Source organism: Eurypyga helias, unplaced genomic scaffold, assembly GCF_000690775.1.
Source record: "Eurypyga helias isolate BGI_N326 unplaced genomic scaffold, ASM69077v1 scaffold9659, whole genome shotgun sequence".
Lineage (NCBI taxonomy): Eukaryota > Metazoa > Chordata > Aves > Eurypygiformes > Eurypygidae > Eurypyga > Eurypyga helias.
Window position 1 is genome coordinate 1 of NW_010270157.1, and position 19,576 is coordinate 19,576.

General features: G+C 47.6%; 1 protein-coding gene across 1 annotated transcript; it reads right to left on the reverse strand.

Moving 5' to 3' along the window:
- Nucleotides 1-5,817: 5,817 nt before the first annotated feature.
- On the reverse strand, nt 5,818-13,862 carry ANKK1 (ankyrin repeat and kinase domain containing 1). Its single transcript, XM_010158345.1, has 8 exons — nt 13,675-13,862; nt 10,189-10,483; nt 9,623-9,774; nt 9,119-9,168; nt 8,857-9,012; nt 8,478-8,596; nt 7,541-7,586; nt 5,818-7,166 (listed from the first exon to the last, which is right to left on the reverse strand). The coding sequence occupies exons 1-8, from the start codon at nt 13,860-13,862 to the stop codon at nt 5,818-5,820; spliced, it is 2,355 nt and encodes a 784-aa protein (XP_010156647.1).
- Between the last annotated feature and the right edge of the window lie 5,714 nt (nt 13,863-19,576).

Consider the following 19,576-nt stretch of genomic DNA (forward strand, 5'->3'; position numbering starts at 1 on the left):
TTTTTCTGTCAGAGATGACAGAAGCAAGCTGCTGGGTGACGTGGCAATTGGATTTCTTCTTTTCTGTGTAAATATTTCAAATGGTATTAAGCAGGGGAGACATTCACTTTCCCCAGCTGGATCAACACAGCTAAAGCTAATAGGAAGAGCTGCACAGAAAAGGGCTGAAGCTGGTCCTTTCCTCCTCTGGAGCGTGCCCGCAGCTGCCGTTTGGCAGAACATCTCGGGAGCAGATGCTTTCCGTGCAAGTCAGGTAAATACAAGCAGCTCTAGGACCAAAGCTTCAAGTGCAGCAATCCCCACGGCAGAAATGAGTCCAGGGGAATATCCCTGCTCCTGGCTGTGACACTGCCACGTAAGGATCCTCTCTGTCTTAGGTCACAACCAAACACCGCTTCCTTGTGGCAGCATTTTCCTTCCCTGCTGGCCCTCACTGCAAGATATTATTATTCCAGGGAGGACTCAGAGTGTCCTCTTAATTTTAATTGGGACTGGTTACCAAGCAACACATGCCACGTTATCGATGTTCCAATAGAATGTAACTTGAATGGGACACTTCTCGGTTTGGTTTTCTCTTTGCAGATTTTAGAGAAGATGTATTCTAGGCTAATTCCCTGTTCCTAACATCCTGCTCATTTCCTAGTCGGTTGTCACTATTGGATAAAACGTATCCAATCACAACATTTCCAGTGTCTCAAGTTACACAAACTATGTCTGAAGACAAATATTATAATTAAATAACATAATTACTATTTATGTTACCATGCAGAGGTCCTCAAAACAGGATCTAGGCTGTCTTGTGTGAAAAACAAATCCGTGTCCCCCTCCCCAGTTTTCCACTGTAACCAAGTGACAGTTGAGGACATCTGCCTAGCATGGCTACTCCCCACCCTGGCAGTGCAAGAGTGTTTTGGTATGATAAGGGTCGCTTCACCACCGAACTCCCTGCACGATGGCTGAGGTTTGATGGGAATCTCTGAGGCCGTGAAGCAATCCAGGAGTTAAGAGGGGAAGAAATGCACCACCACGCAAGGGAGAGCTATCTGTCTGCATCTTGTACTTCTTCAGTGTTACGCCTTTCACAACAACAGCTTAAGTCTCAGCAAGACATTTCCAGGCTGCTTGAATGGGAGAAGTATGACATTTTAATTAGTGGCAAAGCTTACGATTAGCTTCAAATGCCTGCCTGTGTGAGGCTAAGCACAAGCAGTCGTGTTCCTGCAGCACAGCACGTGGCATCAGCAGTGGCTGCACGGGTTTGAGTCCTGCTCTCCCCACCACAGCTCCATCCACCGCTGCGGCCAGCACTACTGGTGCTCATGGGGCCTCTCCACCCCACACGTGAGACAGTGACAGGGGCAAGCTGAGTTTAGGACCCTCTTAAGCTTTAATACAAAGGTGAAGCAAACCAACTTTTTCAGCAGCTTCTTCCCTCTCTCTCTCCTCCTTGAACCCAGGTCTGTGGCTTCTCCCGTCCAGCACCCCCTGCGAGCGTCCCAGCAGATGCTCGATAGCTACAAGGCTGGTGCAGCCACCAATCTCCCAGGCTCCCCGTTGTTCTGAGAGGATGCTCACTGTGCAACCCTGAGCACTGTCTGCAGAGCTTTGGAGACAGCTCAACGCTGCCCACTTACATTGAAGCAAATAAAAATTGTACTTGCTTCAAAATACTCCTCTTAAGTAATTCTCACAAGATGCCCGAGCCTCTTTATCTGGATGTGAGGCTTTAAAGTAACCCTCATGGGAGTGAGGTTCAACTACTCCCACTGCAAGCATTGCTGTGCAGGAAGCCTCTCCCAGAATGCGTGTTGGGCATTAGCCAGACATCCATTCCCAATTTTGCCGTTGCTGATGACATATAATGTCATTTGCCTTTGGCATGCCACAGAATCCAGGAAGGTAAGTCTGACATCAGCAAGGGTATTGTCCATTTCATTCTCAGTCACACAAAGCCTTCAGAAATAGAAGATATTAGACACAGTCCTATCTGCATAAGTAATAAAATCATCCTGAATGCCAAGCTCAAATCAAGGCACTGAGAAGCACAGAGAGCAGACAGAACAAGAACTGTATAATTTCACAGAGCTCAACAATTGTGACTGAAAGCAGTGCATTAAATTGCAGGCTTTCCCTGATTAATGAGCAAGGACTCAACAATTGTGTCTGCTTTCAGTGCATTAAATTGCCGGCTTTCCCTGATTAATGAGCAAGGGATAACCCCACCCCGGCATCTCTATGTGTGAAAGGGCTATTGGAGGAGGATGGCATTCTGAGAGTCACTGGGGACCTTGGCATTTAGTTTTCAATTAGCCGCCTTCTCTCAATTCCTTGGGCACTGATTTAATGCGAAAGATGCCATTATCCTTCCTCCCTTCCACTGAGGAGTAAGAAAAAGCACTAGCAGCACAACAGCCTCTTTCCAAGCACTGCCTGTGTCCGTGCCCTGGTCTGAGGACAGGGCACTTGTAGCAGCCAACACTGGGAAACAGCTCTCGATTTCACAGTTCGGCTTCAGCACCAAACAGATGGCTTTATCTCTTTGGCAGGGAAACACTGTAACGGCTAAAAAAAGAATGGGGACCATACTGAGAAAGTGACCCTCCCCCACGATCCGAAGGGCAATTCTGCAGATGCCTCCTCTGTGCATAGCGCTCCATTCTTACAAGACCATCCATGAAGAAGGGATAAGCTGGGAATCATCTGAAATACCCTAGTTTATATGCATACAACCTTTACATCCCACAAGGCGTCCCTTGGGGAGATACAAATGGGGAAAGAAAGGAAACATTAGCACAGGTGATGCAAAATTCACTCCACATTGTGCAAGAGGTACAAGCTACACAGTTCCTTCATCTCAACTGCACCAGCCTCTAATCCCACCCTGTGTGCCCCTTTCCTCCTCCAGCCCTCTGAAAAGTTGCATTATAAGCTAGCTCTGGAAGGCAGTCAGCATGAGCAGGTAGGCAAATATTATTTCCATTCTCAAAGAATTTCTGAATACCTCAAGCTCGTTTGTCACAGGGAAAAAAAAAAAAAAGAGAAAATAGGTACATTTTTAATCTCCCTGCAAAATAAAACCTTGCCAGCATTTCAATTCATAACCTGCACAGCTCCCTGCTACACTGACAGCAAAAGCTAAAAATGAATCATTTTAATATACCCCATTTTAAAATAATATCTAAAGGTTTTGCTCTGGTGTCAAAGCAGCAGGAAAAACAGAGTTCACATATATTATACTTTAACATTTTATGTTAATGTTGTCATGGTTTAGCCCCAGTAAGCAACCAAGTACCACACAGTTGCTTGCCCACACCAACCCTCCCCCCGAGTAGGATAGGGGAGAGAATTGGAGGAAAAAGTTAAGAGAACTTGTGGGTTGAGACAAGAATAATTTAATAATTTAAAGTGAATTAAATAATGATACTAGGACTACTAGTAATATGTAATAAAAACACTACTACTAATAATAGTAGGCAATTAAAAGAAAAAGGGAAGGAAAACAAAATATTTTTCTCAGCACAAATCCAAAATGTAGCCTCGTGCTAGCTACCGTGAGGAAAATTAACTCTCTCAACTAAAGCTATCCCAAATGTAAAAGTGAAAATTCAATTAGCAGGGGTTGGGCTTTTAACCTTCTCAAGATCTGGACGTTGTCAGGAAGCTCTTAATGAGTCACTTCAACTTTCCATAAGTGAGATCATCCATTTCCCCATAGAAAATCGTTCAATTGAAAACAGCATCAACTACATTCCTTCGTAACGTAATAAAATTAGTTTCTTTTGCACAACCAGAAGAAACCCTTTTTGGCAAACAAGAAATTGGGAAGGTTTCCTTCAAGGCCATATTGCCCAGACACTCAGCACACACATCAGGATACCGGACCCCCCATACAAGCAGGGGGCAACCCCAGAAGCCCAAGACGTCTATGCATTATGTTCCCTTCCAGCCCAAACACAGCCACTGGAGCTGGAGCTGGGTCTGTTCAGACCCAGTAAGCCTATTTGTCCGGAGCCCACCGTTCTCTCGCTGCAGGAAGCGCATTACGTGTCGCATTATTGCTCCGGCTGGCCTGCTGGGACCCGACACGCACTGCACACGCAAATAGGCTTCTCTGTTTCTCCGTGCGTAAAGAGTAAAAAGCAACGCTCGCTACACTAACGACTCCCAGCTAATAGTGTCCATCAGGACAGATGCATCCTCTGCCCTGCAGGGCAGAGGGTTATCTGTTTACATCGCAGCGTATTTACACTAGCAGCGATCTTACATTGCAGCTAAGATGATGAAAGTTATCATCCCAGGCCTTTTTTGGAGGTACTTAGCTAACCACAGTAGGATTGTCACAAGCTACGCAAAAGGGTTACTTCCTGTGACAAAAGAAATAAAACCATGAACTCCATATGTTCTCCAGAGATGTAATCAAGCTCCTGAACATCCTCCTGATGGGAGTTAAGAATTATTTCCCAGCAGAGACATAACTTCAGCCTTGAACTGAAAATAGCTAGTTCTCTTGTGTATCAACTGTTTAGTTTTTTGGGGCTAGAACACCCTCTTTACTCTCCAGTCAACAGTGACCTACGCTGCTATCTCACTTACTGTTGAACAAGTTCCCCCAATTCCACACCTCTAAAAACAACCTCCACAAACCCAACAAACATAAAAATAGGATGCATTTGTCATAAAACCTGTTGTACTCAACCACAAAAACATATTTTCAGCAGAAAAGATTGAATGCAGGCAACTGAAATCAAAACCTTAAGCACTACTTACCAGAAGACACCCGTCCCCTCAAAGACTCCCCAAATACTCAGACACCAGCCTTTAAAGCTCATACCTGCAGCTGACTGTTATAAGCCTCACCTGTCCGTTTCCACCACAGAGTACTTGCTGACTTTCCCAGCTGTTCACTATAAATGGGGGGTGGGGAGGAAAAAGGCTATGAGAATTTGAGGTAAGCCCAATTAGATACTGTTTTCTAAGTAGGAACTCTTTTAACCAGACTATGAAACTCCCACAGCAGCATTTTGTAGTTAAGACTGGGGATTATTAGTAGACCTGATGGCAGGGAACAGGATTCAGAACTGCACCCACTTTTTTGGCTGATCCTCAGAGCCATCTTTCTAATGACAGCCTCAGTGTTTGAAGTCTGAAGTGTGGGGGCAGTCAGTAAGCAGTTTGAATGCTTAGGAAAAAGGCTCTTGGCCCTTTCTTTCTGGAGGGATGGAGTGGAATTATTCTGGAATTTATTTTCTCTGTGTTGCAGGTATTTAAATACTTTCTACTAGTGATTTTTCTTCCTTCCTTGTTTTATTTTTAATAAAGGTTCTTGTTACAAAAATGAGATGTCAGAAAATCTGACACATTGCTGTACCATATGCTCGGTGTCTATTTCCAGCAGCAGGTGAGAATCTCATGATTCAATCCCCACCTGTGCCAAGGCCATTTTATACCCATCTGCTTTGTAGGAAAACATGGATTAAAAGTAATAAAATCTGTGGAAGATGTAGGTATGGGTTGCTGTGCCCAGTTTCAGCATTGCTCACATGAAAAGGGAGTACCCATTTCCAACCCTGCACAGTAAAACAGGGGAGCATTGCCTAAAGTCAGCATCACCAAGCCAAAACGTTCTACCAGCTTGGTCAGACTCTGGAAAATAACAGGTCAGCTCCATTTCCATTCACTCTTTTAGTGTTCATGCTTAGAGACTTCCATTAAAACAAAAAGTATTTTCCTGTAATCACCAGATGACAGGATTTTGTGGTTTAAGGCACAGCACCCGATACTGGGAAACTCGAGTCATACACGCCAGACTTGATGAATCTACAAATCTGTCCTTGCTGGAACAAATTTGGGCCTTGAAATCTTAGCATCATTCACCAGAGTCCTGTTCCCCGATTTATTCACCAACGAGTCCTTGCCTTGAAGCAGTGTAATGATGTTGTCTCTCTGATGTCTAACCGCCAACTGCAGGGCTGTGCAGCCAGTGATATCTTCCACGTCGAGCAGAGCACCGGCCTTGATCAAGATCTTTATAATGGCCATATTTCCCTTGAGGACAGCAAGGTGCAAGGGTGTCCAACCCACTTTGTTCTTCGCATTAACATCGGCCTTGCACGCCAGAAGATTGATGACGGTCAAAAAGGAGCCCCGCTGGACTGCAAAGTGGAGGGGGGCCCACTCTGACTTCTCAGCAATGTTGGGGTCTGCCCCGCATCTCAACAGCTCACAGACTACCGGCTCGTCGCTGTAGCGAGTGGCCAAGTGAAGCGGTGTCCAGTCCATGCTTCCTTTGGCATTCAGTTTGGCGTGGCTGTCTTTGAGCAGGTGGATGATTTCAATGTGTCCTTTGAAAGAAGCCAGGTGCAGGGGGGTCCAACCTTTGTCTGTCCTCAGCTCCACGTTGGCTCCGTATTTGATGAGTTTCTCACAGATGAGATACTTGCCCCTCACCACAGCCAGGTGCAGGGCACTGTAATGATTTTGATCCAGGCTGTTGACAGAGGCCCCGTTCTTCAGCAAATAATGGACTACCCTGAACTTCCCCCTCTCCACAGCAACATGAAGTGGGGTTCTGTGGTTCTTCTGCTTTTTCTCCAGGTCCGCTCCTTGACTGGCAAGCAGTTTCACCAAGCTGACATGTCCAAAGCAAGCTGCCACATGGAGGGCAGTTTTCCCATCCGCTTCCTGGGTGTTGGAGTCAGCCTGGCGAGACAGCAGTACTCGGGCCACATTCTCAAAGTTGTTCTGAGATGCCAAGTGCAGAGGGGTCCACCCGTCATGCTCCTGAGCATTTACCCAAGCCTGGTGGTCAAGCAAGAGGCGTACAATCCTGTCATCCCCATTCTGAGCAGCAAAGTGAAGAGGTGTCCAACCATCCTCATCAGGCAGGTTGACGTCTGCACCATGCTCTATCAGAACGGAGCAGAGCTCTGGTGACCTCTTCTGAACAGCCATAACGAGTGGAGTGTAGCCACAGACCACCTGGCTGTTCACACTGGCTTTACAGCTCAGGAGGAACTTCACCTTTTCCACATTTCCCTGGATCACCATGAGGTGAAGCAACGTGAGGCCATTTTCATAGACTCTGCACATCTCCTCAGACGGGTTGTCCTCTGGACTTTCAACTTCACTGTAAGAAGGTGGGGTACAAATCTCCTGATTATCAGTTCCTAAAGGCAGGGGAACCAAAATTGGAGAAAGATATAAGAACGAGTGAAATCGCTTGGTGTGCACGAGACGGGAGGGAGAGCACGTGAATCTTCATACCGTGAAATGAAATAAAGGGCATTTTAGGGGTAGGAAATATGAAATGAGGCAAGACTGCTACGTGCAGTCTCTTGGAAAGCAGTGAGACATTTGGCCTCTCCCTCATGGGAACTATATCTGCTCTTTCCTGTATTGTTTGTTTTCCTTAACTTAAAAGTCACCCACATGGAAAACTATCTGGAGCCACATCCTTATCACTGGAGGGCGAGGAAATAAGCTATTTTCCGTAGGTTTCCCCTTCTTTATTTTTGAATTATAAAGAAAACTCCCTACTTACCACCACTTCTGGTGTCTCGGGGGAAGGCGAACTCTTCTTTGTCGCTCTCAATTTCCGGAAGGGGAAAAGAAAAAGCCGCAAGACAAAGCTGCTTATTTGCATTCTATAATGTCTGCACAGAGTTTTTATCCAATCCTGAAAACTCAGCAGAGCAAATCATGACACTAACAGGAATGCGGGAGCCTGAAAATGATCTCTGGATATCAATGAGATTTTCCTCCTCTCACTCATTTGCTCCCAAACATACATATATTCTACTTCCTCACTGCAGCATGTGCCCATGGCAGCATCCCAACTGGTCGTTGTTGCATAGGGAACCCAAACAGCCCCCCCTCTTCATTTTCTGTCCTCAGGCATCTTGTTTCTTGCTGACTGCAGAACTAGGCAAAACCTGAAAATAGCAATAGTTCTTAACTGCTATTTCTTGTACAAAGCTGACTCTTAGGCCCAATTACACCCCAGGAGCTGGGCTAAAATTGTGACGATCCTGAAATCTGATTTTTTCTTAGAGAAACACAGGGATTTAAAACTTTTAATTTTTTCTTCAGTGAGAGTTGTTTAAACCGGAATGTCCTCAGTTCCATGGAGCTGGAAAATGCTCATCTGAGCACACATGCCAGTGCCATGGCAGGAATCCCCATGATTCTGTGCCTGCCTGAGGTTTTTTAATGACTGAGGCCTATATGATAACCCCACTTCAACTGAGCAGGTAGAAAGAAGGGTCCCCCTCTTGGCCAGCTTGCTAAATTTATTTGCAAGTTCCCTGTCCCCGTAAATGAATTACGGCAACCTACGCAAACGCACGGTGCAAAGGTTGCTGAGGTGCCCTTGTTGTCTGATGACAGTGATGAGAGAGGAGACACATTCTCAAGAACCGGTAAGAGCAGGGAAAGGACTCAGTGGAATTTCCCGAGTGGTACTGGGAAGCCTTCCTCACCTGCTGGTTCCCAGAGATGGCTGGCTTGTGGGACATCTTCCTTACGAGACGCTCGTTCTCTGGATCCACTACAAGGCTTTGTATCAGCAACAGCAGCATGTCTGTTTCTACAGGAATATCTACCAGGGCAAAAAGACTGTTAGCTGCGCAGACTACCGGGACACTCACAACCCAGTCAGTACCCAGGCCTATGGAACTCTTCCACATATCCTCCACGTGGGGAGGGAGGAAGGAGAAAAAGAACGCGCTGAAAACAAAAACCAAGCGCTTGCAAGGCAAGGGGTGATTTAACTGGCAGAGTTCTATGCAAGCTAATCCCCCTCTCGTTAATCCACGCAGCTGATTCTTGACTAATCCATGCCAAAATCAGCTACTACACCTGTAAAGCTTGGCCTTTGCTTAGGGTCTTGGTCCCAACACCTCTTCATCAAGTCTGCCATCTGCTGGCACTCCCCTGGCCAGTCATCGCTGATGGGTTCCAGGCAGGGCCTCTTTCCTGCTGCAACCTTGACTATAATGGCCATCATGTTGGCTCCTGAAAAAGAGCAACGTGCACTGGGCTTTCTGGTTTTTGTGTGTGTGAAGTCAGCTGTAATAAACACTTAATAAGTGCTGAACATGTAAGAAGTGTTTGTATTTACCTGCATAAGGTTTCTTCTGCATAAGTACCTCCCAAATGACAATTCCAAAGCTGCAGGCAATGAGAGATCATGAGCAGTCACTCCCATATGAACAAGAAAATAAAATTCACTTATTGCTTTCATCTTCTTGAGAAATGGGAAAATTAGGGAAGAAGTTCTTCAGGACAGAAGGATTTCATCCCTCAGACCAAAAGCACAAGATCTTATGAATCATCACATCCATCTCTGATGTCACAATGAAAGGGTTGGTGTAGTGAATGAGTAACTTAGATGTCTATTTGCATTTGGCAAGAGATAGATGATCATCCACAGATAATCCCACCCCCCCTCACTCTCCACCCCTAAGGTTGGGGTACCACATGTCACACCCAGCGTGCTCCCCACCAAGGGCATTGTGCAAGGCAGAGAGCCAGAACACAAACGAGGCCATGTGCCAGTCTCTTGCCCCGTGTAAGGACTGGGTGTCAACCCTGTATGTCCTCTGAACAGAAAGGCAGCCCGTACCTGTACACATCATACTTGATTCCTGGGGGTTTGCTGTTCTGGAGGAACATCTCGGGGGGGATGTAGCTCAAAGTGCCTCTCAAAGCAGAGCTTTCGATGTACTGCATCCGGCTGGACTGCTCCATCCATTTTGATAGCCCGAAGTCTGAGATCTGCAAGCAGAAATAATGAGCGCCTCCCCTGAAATGCTCACAATCTCACCCCTCCTTATTTCAGCTGGGAGATACCTCCACCCTTCAGGATCAGGGATCTGAGGAGGTGCCCAGCAGCTGAAACTTGATAAAACCCTGGTGAAACTGAAGTCAGCGCTTTTCACTGAGTCCAGCAGGTCAGCATTTCCTCCTAAGCTAGAGCCTGAAGCTCCCAGTTCTGGCACAGATTGTATGACCTTGATAACACCAGCTAATTTTTTTACCAGCTGCTTCTTATAAGCCCCACTGGTCCATCTTTCATTTAGTGTTCCCGAAGGACCTAACTTATTAGAATTATGGACTCAATTGGGAAAAAATAACCGTTCTCTTATTTGAGAAATAACCCATCCCCACCACACACCATTAAGGTCATACCTTGACATGCATGTTCCCATCGAGGAGAATGTTCCCTGGTTTTAGATCTAAGTGCAGCAAAGGAGGTGTCATGCTATGCAGGAAGTTCATAGCCAAGCCCATCTCATGGATAACTCGGAATTTGAGCTGCCATGACATTTTGTGAGTGGGAAGAATTTTCTCCAAGGACCCTCTTGCCATGTATTCCATCACTATCCCCAAAGGGCTGTTGCAGACCCCGTAGATAGTGACAATGTGCTGGAATTTGATTTTTTCCATCTTGGTTGCCTCTTCCATTAGACAATTCATACTGGTCCTGGGGGTAAACAAAAAAAATGTGGAAGAAAGAAATTATATTAGTTGATTCACAGATTAAGTTACTGTACAGTAGCTTAGTGATATCCAGCCTTTCCAAGCAGCTCTGCCTAACCCAGACAGATTCATTCCGATTTCCCATTGAATTGCTGATGCTGCAGCCACATCACGATCTTTTGCAGACTGAAGTCAAACACACAAGGTGTTACAGCTTTTCAAAATGAGCTGAGGATCATTTGGGTAAATTCAACCACTGGGCCCTTAAAGAAAGAGGTGAAAACTTCCCGCTTAGTCCAGCTCCTAGAAGAGAAAGCCTTGTCCCTGTGCTTGTTTCCACACTGTGGTGAAATTCCCTTGTTTCCCTGGAAGCATGGTGGCGGGAGCAGGCACAGCATGGTGAACCATGCCTTTTCATACAGCGTGTCCACAGGCTAGTCTCAGTGATAGCCTGCACACTGCCTCCTGGCAGCCAGGGTCCAATGACCCACAAACCTGCTGAGTTTGAACATATGGAGGCTTCCACAGCCAGAGGGCATACCGTGGCCATACCTATCCCTGTGCTTACGCCTGCAGCTTTCTGTCCGTGAGCATAGTGAATCTGATCCCAGCAGAAGTCTAGATATGTCTGCCCGGTACTGTCAGTTTTGGCAGACCTGTTTAGCTAAATCTTTACATTTCCCAACCTGCTCAACGAGTTTGGGGTGCCTAGAGCGTGCTGACAGCAGCCAAGCAGTAAAGTGCCAAAAGTGTACTTAAAAAGCACACCCTGGGAATGAATCTGGGCTTGCAACAACATTATGCCAGGCTATTGGTAGATCTAAACACAGCCCAGCTAAGCAAATTCTTCTGCCAGACTTCCTCTAGCAGGCTCCCTGGAGTAACATGCACCTCTGCAGTAAAATGTACCTCTGCACTGAGAAATCTCAGGTATTGTCTTTCCCACTGTGGAAGGGCTTAACACAGGGAGGCAGTTGTAACCTGCAGCACAGACAGCTGCACACTGATTCTTCCCCCCTCCAGGAAAATGATGGGCAGGGAGAAAGTGACTGCTGTGATTTCTGGTTCCCTTCCTAAGACAGCATCCTTCAGATCCCATCTGCCTCCCTCCCAGGCACCCCAGGGGCTGGTGAGGGCTGACCTGCACTGGGTTTGGCTGGATTCTGTGGTGGACCAGCACTGTGAGGAATAACAGAGGGGGAGAGGTTAGCCCAGGAGGAGGCGTTTGCACCGTTAGCAGTGAGACGGCACAGCATGAAGGTGGGTGTTGGACAAGCAAAGGGAGCTCCAAAAAATGAGGCTTGTAAGGGAGGAAAGCAAGAACCCCAGAGCAATTCCCAAAGCCCTCTGGGAAATAGTGTGACTGCGTCTGTGGCTGTATTCTCTTTTTATGTGGGTTTTTCCTCTCCTCAGCCTTAACAGACCTGCAAACTATGAGCCTTTGCAGCTGACAGAAGTTAAGGCAAGAGCTGTCTTCCAGCCACTCTCCTTCTCTCAGGGGATACACAGATTCAAAGGCATTCACTGAGCACCTGCCATCCTTGTTTTCGTGTGCCCACAGGGATGTCTTCCATCATCCCACAAAACCCATCTCCTGCTTCCTCCTGACAAGCAAAGTCATCCAAGGTTAAAGAACTGGCTGTCAACTTGCCCCGTCATTCTGAATGAACAGGGGGAAGCAGCTGGTTATGCACTGCGAACGTGAGCAGATGGAAGTCACCGCACCGCTGTCTTCATCCACAGCAACTGTCGAGACACCGTGTGTTACACAGGCCCACAGACGGGAGTGCTAAGGACTTCTAAAAGCTCCTCTGAAACTTCCCTCTCCTTTGCTTCCCTTACCAGACAACTGTGCTGCTGAGCTTTTTGTAAAAGCTCTGTTTTGCAGCTGGGGCTTGACAGTGCTGACAGATAAACCAGAACCATTTTATAAGACACAGGGGAAGGCTCGTGACAGATTCATACGGTCTCGAAGATGACCTCAAAGACGGTCTCTGGCTCTCACAAAGGTGGAAACCTTCTAAGGCAAGTAGAAAGAGCCGTTGAACAATACCCCCCAGATGCACACCACTATAGGACCAATGCTAGTTTTTTTCAAAACCTGGTGATTTCAGACCTTTTAATTATTATTTTTTTTTCAAAGATCAATTAACATTTCTGTTAATTCCATTCTTCTGGAATACGCACACTAGGAGCTGAGACAATCCACGAAAGCCACGTGACAACTAGAACTGATATACAGAGAAGTCAAACAGATAAACGCGACTATTTTTTTTCAGAAGAGGATGAAATGCAAACGTTAACATCTGAAAAGCACAGCAAACTAAAGAGGATAGTCACTGCTCAGTTGAACCATCTCAACTGTTGTCAGTAACAAGACAAGAAAAGCCATAGGAGCATGTGACTTTTAACCAGGCAGGAACCTTCCAACTTGGAGCAAAATAAGATTTTAGAGTAAGTAACTCCATTGACTCCGTTGGGTTTTCCTCAGGCCTGCCTGTGTTGTACGTGGTACCGGCCGTGGTTGCGACTGCCTGGCCTTGTTCTATCTCCAGACCCAAGGCAGCCAGCAGAAGAATCACAGAATCACAGAATGGTTTGGGTTGGAAGGGACCTTAAAGATCATCTAGTTCCACCCCCCCTGCCATGGGCAGGGACACCTTGCACTCTCTGAGTCTCTGCAGGTGAGGGGCACAGCGAACAGTAAACGGGAGGTGCACCAGCAAGAAAAATGAGAGTGTCTGGAGGGTAAGGCAAGCGAAGGAGCAGGGAGCTTTCCGAGCCCAGCAAAAACATGGGAATTCTCTGTCCCTTGGATTTAAACCTGGTGATTTTAATGTCTAATTTAGTCTAACAGATACCCATTAGTCCCAACGTGCAGTGAAAGCTGCAAATAAGCAATCAGGCTGCTTTTATCCACATGGCCATGCCTAGTTAAGGTGCCTACTTCAGCCCATATTTCAAAGCTAGTTCTTCAGAGAAAGTGTTTCTTTCACACTTCCACGTGCACATACAGACGTAAGAAAGATAGAGGCAGAACTCCAGACCACTAGCGTTTTTTCCACTCCCTTTGGGTGCCAAAAATCTGACTTCCCAGGGAGAAGCAGCCATGTGAGCATTTCCTTCAGAGCCTTACCACCAAATCACCACTGATGGCTCAAGCTGGCAGTTTGAGCGAGAAGAGCCCGCCGTTACCTCTCCACGCTGGAGTCCTGCAGCAGGTAGGGAGAGCATTTCACTGCGTACACCGTTCTCCACCTCTTGTGCTTGACTTGGTACACGTGCCCAAAGCCTCCGCTGGCCACTTTAATCCAGTCTTCTTCAAAATCCTCCTTACTGAAGACAGTTAGGCTGCCCAGTTGCCGGTCTCTCTCCGAAGTCATGACAGAAAAGGCGGCCTGGCTGTCTGCCTCCTGCTCGGGCAGTGTCAGAGAAGAACAAAGGAGCTCTTCCTACTTCTGACTCGCACAGGGAGGTGGGGAGTTACCTGAGATGAGCCATGTTACTGCCAAGAGGTGGATCCTAGTCTCATTTGGTATGCAGAGAAGCTGCATTACTTAATTCCAGGCACTGATGCCAGGCTACTGCCCATGGAATTACAGAGAGAAATCCACAGGGCTCAAGCGCCGCGTCACACATGCGAGCCCAATGAAGAAATAAAGTACAAAACACTCCAGAAAGATGAAGAACCAAAAAGACCCCAGAAGTAGCAGGTGGCAAACCTGAGCGCTTGAACCTGAGAAAATACTTGAACAGAAATACCACAAACACGGTGAGCCAGGGTTTCCTCAGGGATAAAGTCTGCTGCCGAATGCCTGCGAGGGGCATTTGAAGGAACGAGAGAATATGGAAGAGCTGGTCTGAGCAGTTTCACCACTGCCATGTGAGCAGCAGTAACAGCATGCACCCTCCTAGGTGCTTTAGTTGCTGCTGGAAGGGGATGGGGAATCGGGCCTCCCCTGCTTACAGGGCAGGCTTGGGGTCCAGAGAGCTCTGTTTCCCCCTCGGGTGCGGAGACGGCGGCTCTCACCCTCCTTACAGGGATGCCACTCTCTCCGGGCAGCCAAACCACGGGGCAACATGGCAAAAGGCCAACAAAAGGAGAGACCCAAGCCCTGGTTACAGGGAGGTCGCCCAGCGCAAAACCAGCCAGGGCAGCAGAGGTGCTGGTGACCACCTCATGTGACCACAGCCCCAGTGACAAGGAGGTCCCTTGGCCCACAGCGGCTTTCCCTTTTCTTCACTTCAGCCTCCCGGGCTTCCTCTGCCCCTCTTCCCGCTTGCTCTTGGAGTGCCACACGACGGTTGCCTCCTGTGCCAGCTCCACCAGCGGCTGCAAAGGCAGATGGGAACACCGGCTGGCGGAGGGAGCTCCCCACAGCACCACCAGACCCCAAAAAAACTCACAGATGGGCTTTTCTCACATTTTCCAGGTCGGCAACAAGCGCAGACGCTGCTCAAGCACCTGAAAACAACGTACCACGCTCTACTGAAGAGTTACACGCAAGCGTTGCTTTATTTCCTCCCGAAAGCGCAGCTGCATCCCTGCCACCTCCTGGCGGGTCAGGGCCTTGTCTGTCACAGGAAGGTCAACCATGTGCCAGCTGCTCTCTCCTGCGCCCATGAGGTGACCCACCCCATGCACCCGAGAGCTGGAAGGAAAGCCAGACCCTAAGGAAAACTCTGCTAGGTCACTCAAAAGCTTTATAGTGCCAACAAAACGTCTGCAAAGTGGTAGAAAGTCGTATCATAGCAGTCGGCATAGCACTGTGCCTGGTTTATTCACCAAAAAAAAGAGGGTGAAGTTTGCTGAACAAAGTCTGGGGTGGTTGCTGACCACCACTGCCCTGATGGCTCTGAACCCCCTCACTCTGAGATGTTTGCATCCCCCCCGCACTGCAAGAAGAATGCTGAACACTCCTTCCCCGAGATGCTTGATCACTGTCCCCCAAAAGGCTCTTGCCCATCCTCTTGAGGATGGTTCCCGACCCCCATAGATAGCTCCCAACCCTCGTTGCCAATGCGATCGCTGACACCTCGCTGCAAGGTGGCTGCTGACCCCCCCTCCCACCCGCTACGGCCCCCCTCGTGTCAGCTGTGGTGTCCAGGATGCGACACCCCGCTCCCTCTGTGCCTGGACCTGGGCACCAGACTCCTTCAGAACCACGAAGCACTTACACTTCTGTTTCCCAGGAGCTGCTGTACTTGCAGTGTGCCTGTATTTTAGTGCAAAAAGCAGTACAGCTTTTTACAGTGCATTCCTCTTGCTGCTATTTTGTACAGCACCTGCCGTGTCACTCTCAGAGACCCCGTTTGCAAACTTATTTCAGGAAGGAGAACAGTCCTTTTGGTTAAAAAGCAGGGTTGGGTCAGAGGAGAGATGAACCCCTTCCTGGCTATATCAGAGTACTGATGCATGCATGCTTTTTGTTGCTTTATGCCTTGGCTGTAAAAAAGGTTTAATGACACTCCTCTGAGCCTTGTACATATATGTCTTCAATGACATGGCACAGGGACTCTCCCTCTCAGTAAGTCAGTGTCAAACACAGCGTGGTGCTGGTTTCCATCACGCTACTGCAATGCAAATAATAATTTGTGTTTCTGAAGGGGAGATGTCACTGAGCCTTGACCTGGAATTTTTAGCTACATATCAGATCTGAAGAAATTCTTGGAGAAATACTGATCCAGGTGGAAGCGCAAGCTACTTCTCCGTTGCATTTGACACGAGGTGCTCTGGCAACGCCTGCTTTCCTGCCTGCATTCCAGCAACAACGGTGAAGAAACTGGACCTAGAAGAGGAACGTGGTGAGTTCTTTTTATGTGCTCTCAAATTCAGCCTTACGGACAACGCTTTTGCATTCTTAACTTTCTCCCACCGTGTGGATTTTACCAACACACAGGCAGTGGAAAATTCGCTTCCACTGAGAGTGAGGAAACAGTAACATGATTAAAGCAAAAGGAGAAAGGGACTCGGCTCCTTAGATGTGAGAAAAGGTGTAAAGCTGCGTGGCTGGATCTCTGGAGCTCTTGGGTCCTGTCCACACTCCCAGTCAATAAACTTGTGTTTTGTCACTTTTCCTAACAATCCATTCTCCCTGATGGCTTGGCTCTAGTCTACAGTGCTTTATTTCAAGTGGCTCTTCTGCCCCGATTTCCTCTCTGCTTTCCTGTTTCCGGGAACGGACTGTGTGCTGGTGCTTGCACGTGCTGCATTTTAAGCTCTGCTCGCCGTTACAGCTGGACCACTACTACAATTCTTTCTCTACTCTGCAGTTTGTAGACTCACTCATGCAGAAGGAAAGAAAGGAAGGAGAGAAGTGCTTAAAGCAGAGATTGGATATCCTGCTCCCTGAGTCAGCAGGAGCTATACGGAAGCAGTACAATGTGCAAAGCAAAATCAATTGCTTTTCTGATCATTGCAGCAGCGGCGTGGGATCTGCAGGACCAGTCAGCTGGGTCGTAGTTCACAGGCCAGGGATTTCTCCAAGCTGTGGATAGTGGATGGTTTTGGTTTTCTGTCTGTGATGCAGCCAAAGGCTTACGAAAGCACTGCCCAAGACAGCAAAGCCAGTAAGGGATCCCAGCAGAATGGGTACCAACATGGCAGAATGAGGACCTAGAAATAAAGAAAGAAGTAATCAAGCAGTGAACAGCTTTAGAAGGAGGGAGAAGAAAGAGAAGGTTAAACTCCCATTCATCTTTATAACACGCCAAGCAGGTTTCTTTCCATAGAGTACTCTGAATGGGTAGTGCCTTTTCTAACACACTATTTTCTTTGCCATAAGATCCCAGCAGTAAATGCTCTTTGCATAAACAAGTAAAGACACAAGAAGTTAGATGACTCTCAGGGATGGTGCCAGTGGATTTAGGAAGTCCCTCATGCTCCTGATGTGCCAGGTTCAGCATGACTTCTTTCTAACAGCTGGACAACATCTAATTAACATTAACTAGCTGCTGTATTTCACCTATGAACAGAAAGAAAAAACAAAAAGCTCCTGACTCATGACCAACCTCATTCTGCACCTCACGTTCCTAAGTTAGATTTTTGTCCAGTTACCCATGGATGGTGTTTCCTTGCTGTACCAGATAAATCTCTAAATACGGAGACTCTTCCCTAGGCTCAGTACAAAAAATGACAGCATTGTTCTTTCATTCTAAAAGCTGCAAAGCTAACAGAAAATAAAAATATTTAAGACAAGGCCCCTGTACCTTCACTCCCTCCATCTCATCTCACCAACAAACCAGACATCTGAAGGAAAGAGTCAGTGGACATTTCTCACGATTATTTTAATGACATTCCTCACCCTCAGGCTCTGTTTCACCAAAATACTGCAACACGCAGGAGAAGTTCTTTTCAGCTAGAGGGCATTCTGCTTCGGTTTTCTCCCCTCTCCTTCATCTAAAGCTTCAGTTCCTGCAAAGGATGTATTTGCCTCCTCTCTGAAACACTATCGAATCTGATACTGATTAACCATCATGTTTGGGATTTAGAAAGGCCAAAACACAGATGAGGGGTTCCTGGGCCATAATCCAGTCATACCAGATGACTGTCAAGAAAGTTGTTAAAAGGTACCATTTTTTTTACAGCAGAAAAAGTCGAACAGAAACTGCTTCAGGAGAGAGAGAAAGAGAGGAAAAAACAGGATACCCACCTTCCACAGGTTTATATAGTGACCTGTTCCTCATTCTCAAAACTGGGCCATATGAGATCAGGTTGTGCACACTTCCATAGCTGTTCCTGTCACTTGGCTGGAGGAGTGGATCCACACTTTCAAAGCAGTCCTGGGAAAAACGTATGACAATAAAGCACTGTGAGCTCAGTTAGCTTGGCTGAAAGTAAAACTTTGGCTGGGACTGCAGGGGACACCGAGCATGCAGGAGACTAAGAAAGAACTGTAAGAGCTGGAAGAAGGCGGAGCTCTGATCTACCATCAAGATGCTTTACTGAATCAGCTGTACTTGCTAGAAGCACCAAATCTTCCCAAAAGTTCCTCAGACCAGGGAGAGCGGACCCGTCCCACGTACCTGTTCACACCCTGTTTTGCCATGTAGGCAGACATTAAGCTCACAGTGCAGATAGGCCACTGAATGATTCAGCATCTGGAACAGCTGGATGGTGAAGCTAGCAGTTCTGGATGTACTGCTCTGCAGTAACTGGATATATCTGCATTCAAGTGGAAACCTGGCAAGGAGAAATAGCAAACAGTTTCAAATTCCAGCTCTCCCCGGCTAAAGGCAGGGAAGAGGGGGGTCTGCTGGCAGGCCTACACAAGTTACTGCATCCACAGAGTCAGAGTCAAACAAAAATCCACAAAATGTCAGCGTCTCAGGCTGTACCTGTTCACGCTGTGGAGGCCACAGTCCTAGAGTGAGTGAAACTTTCCATTTCCTTGTGCTCAGCCCAGACAGGTTAGGCAAGAATAGCCGTGAAATGCTGGCAGGGAAATGGAGGCCTGCGGAGAAACCCAGCTCCCATCCTTGCACTGCTCTGCTCCTAGCCTGGGCTGTGCCCTAGCAGGAAGCGCAGGAGGATGCTGTAAACCTGACATCTGTGACAGCACAGCCTGGAGAAGAGGGACTGCTTATTTACATAAATCAAAGGATGAAGGGAGATTTTTTCCCTGAGGGTTCTTTGTCTTATCAAGCCCTTAGTATTAAGTACAAGACAGCTAAGGGAGCAGAGCATCTTGGACTCATTCTCACTGCTTTCACCGTACTCTGAACTCCACAGAAATCAGGCTGCAGCCACAGGATACGAGAGAGACAGTCCTCTAAGGATCAGCCCATTCCCAGACCAGGCCCAAAGAGCCGTGTGGAGCTACACCCATCCCCGCAGCGCCACGTCTGACCTGCGGAACAGGCAGCAATTCCCGCCTGGTGCCCCTGGGCTGGTGGAAGGCGTCACACAGCACGACCGGATCTGGAGCACGGGCTGGCTGCTGTTGCTCTGCACAGTCATTAAAGCCAGGAAGGTCTCCTGGGAAGGCGCTGACCCTTCGACTTCAGGGTCTGCTTCTGCAGCAGGGCGCAGGCTCATCTGCACGGTGTAGTTACCGGAGCCACAGACATCATCACTCACAACTGCGAGGCTTTAGGG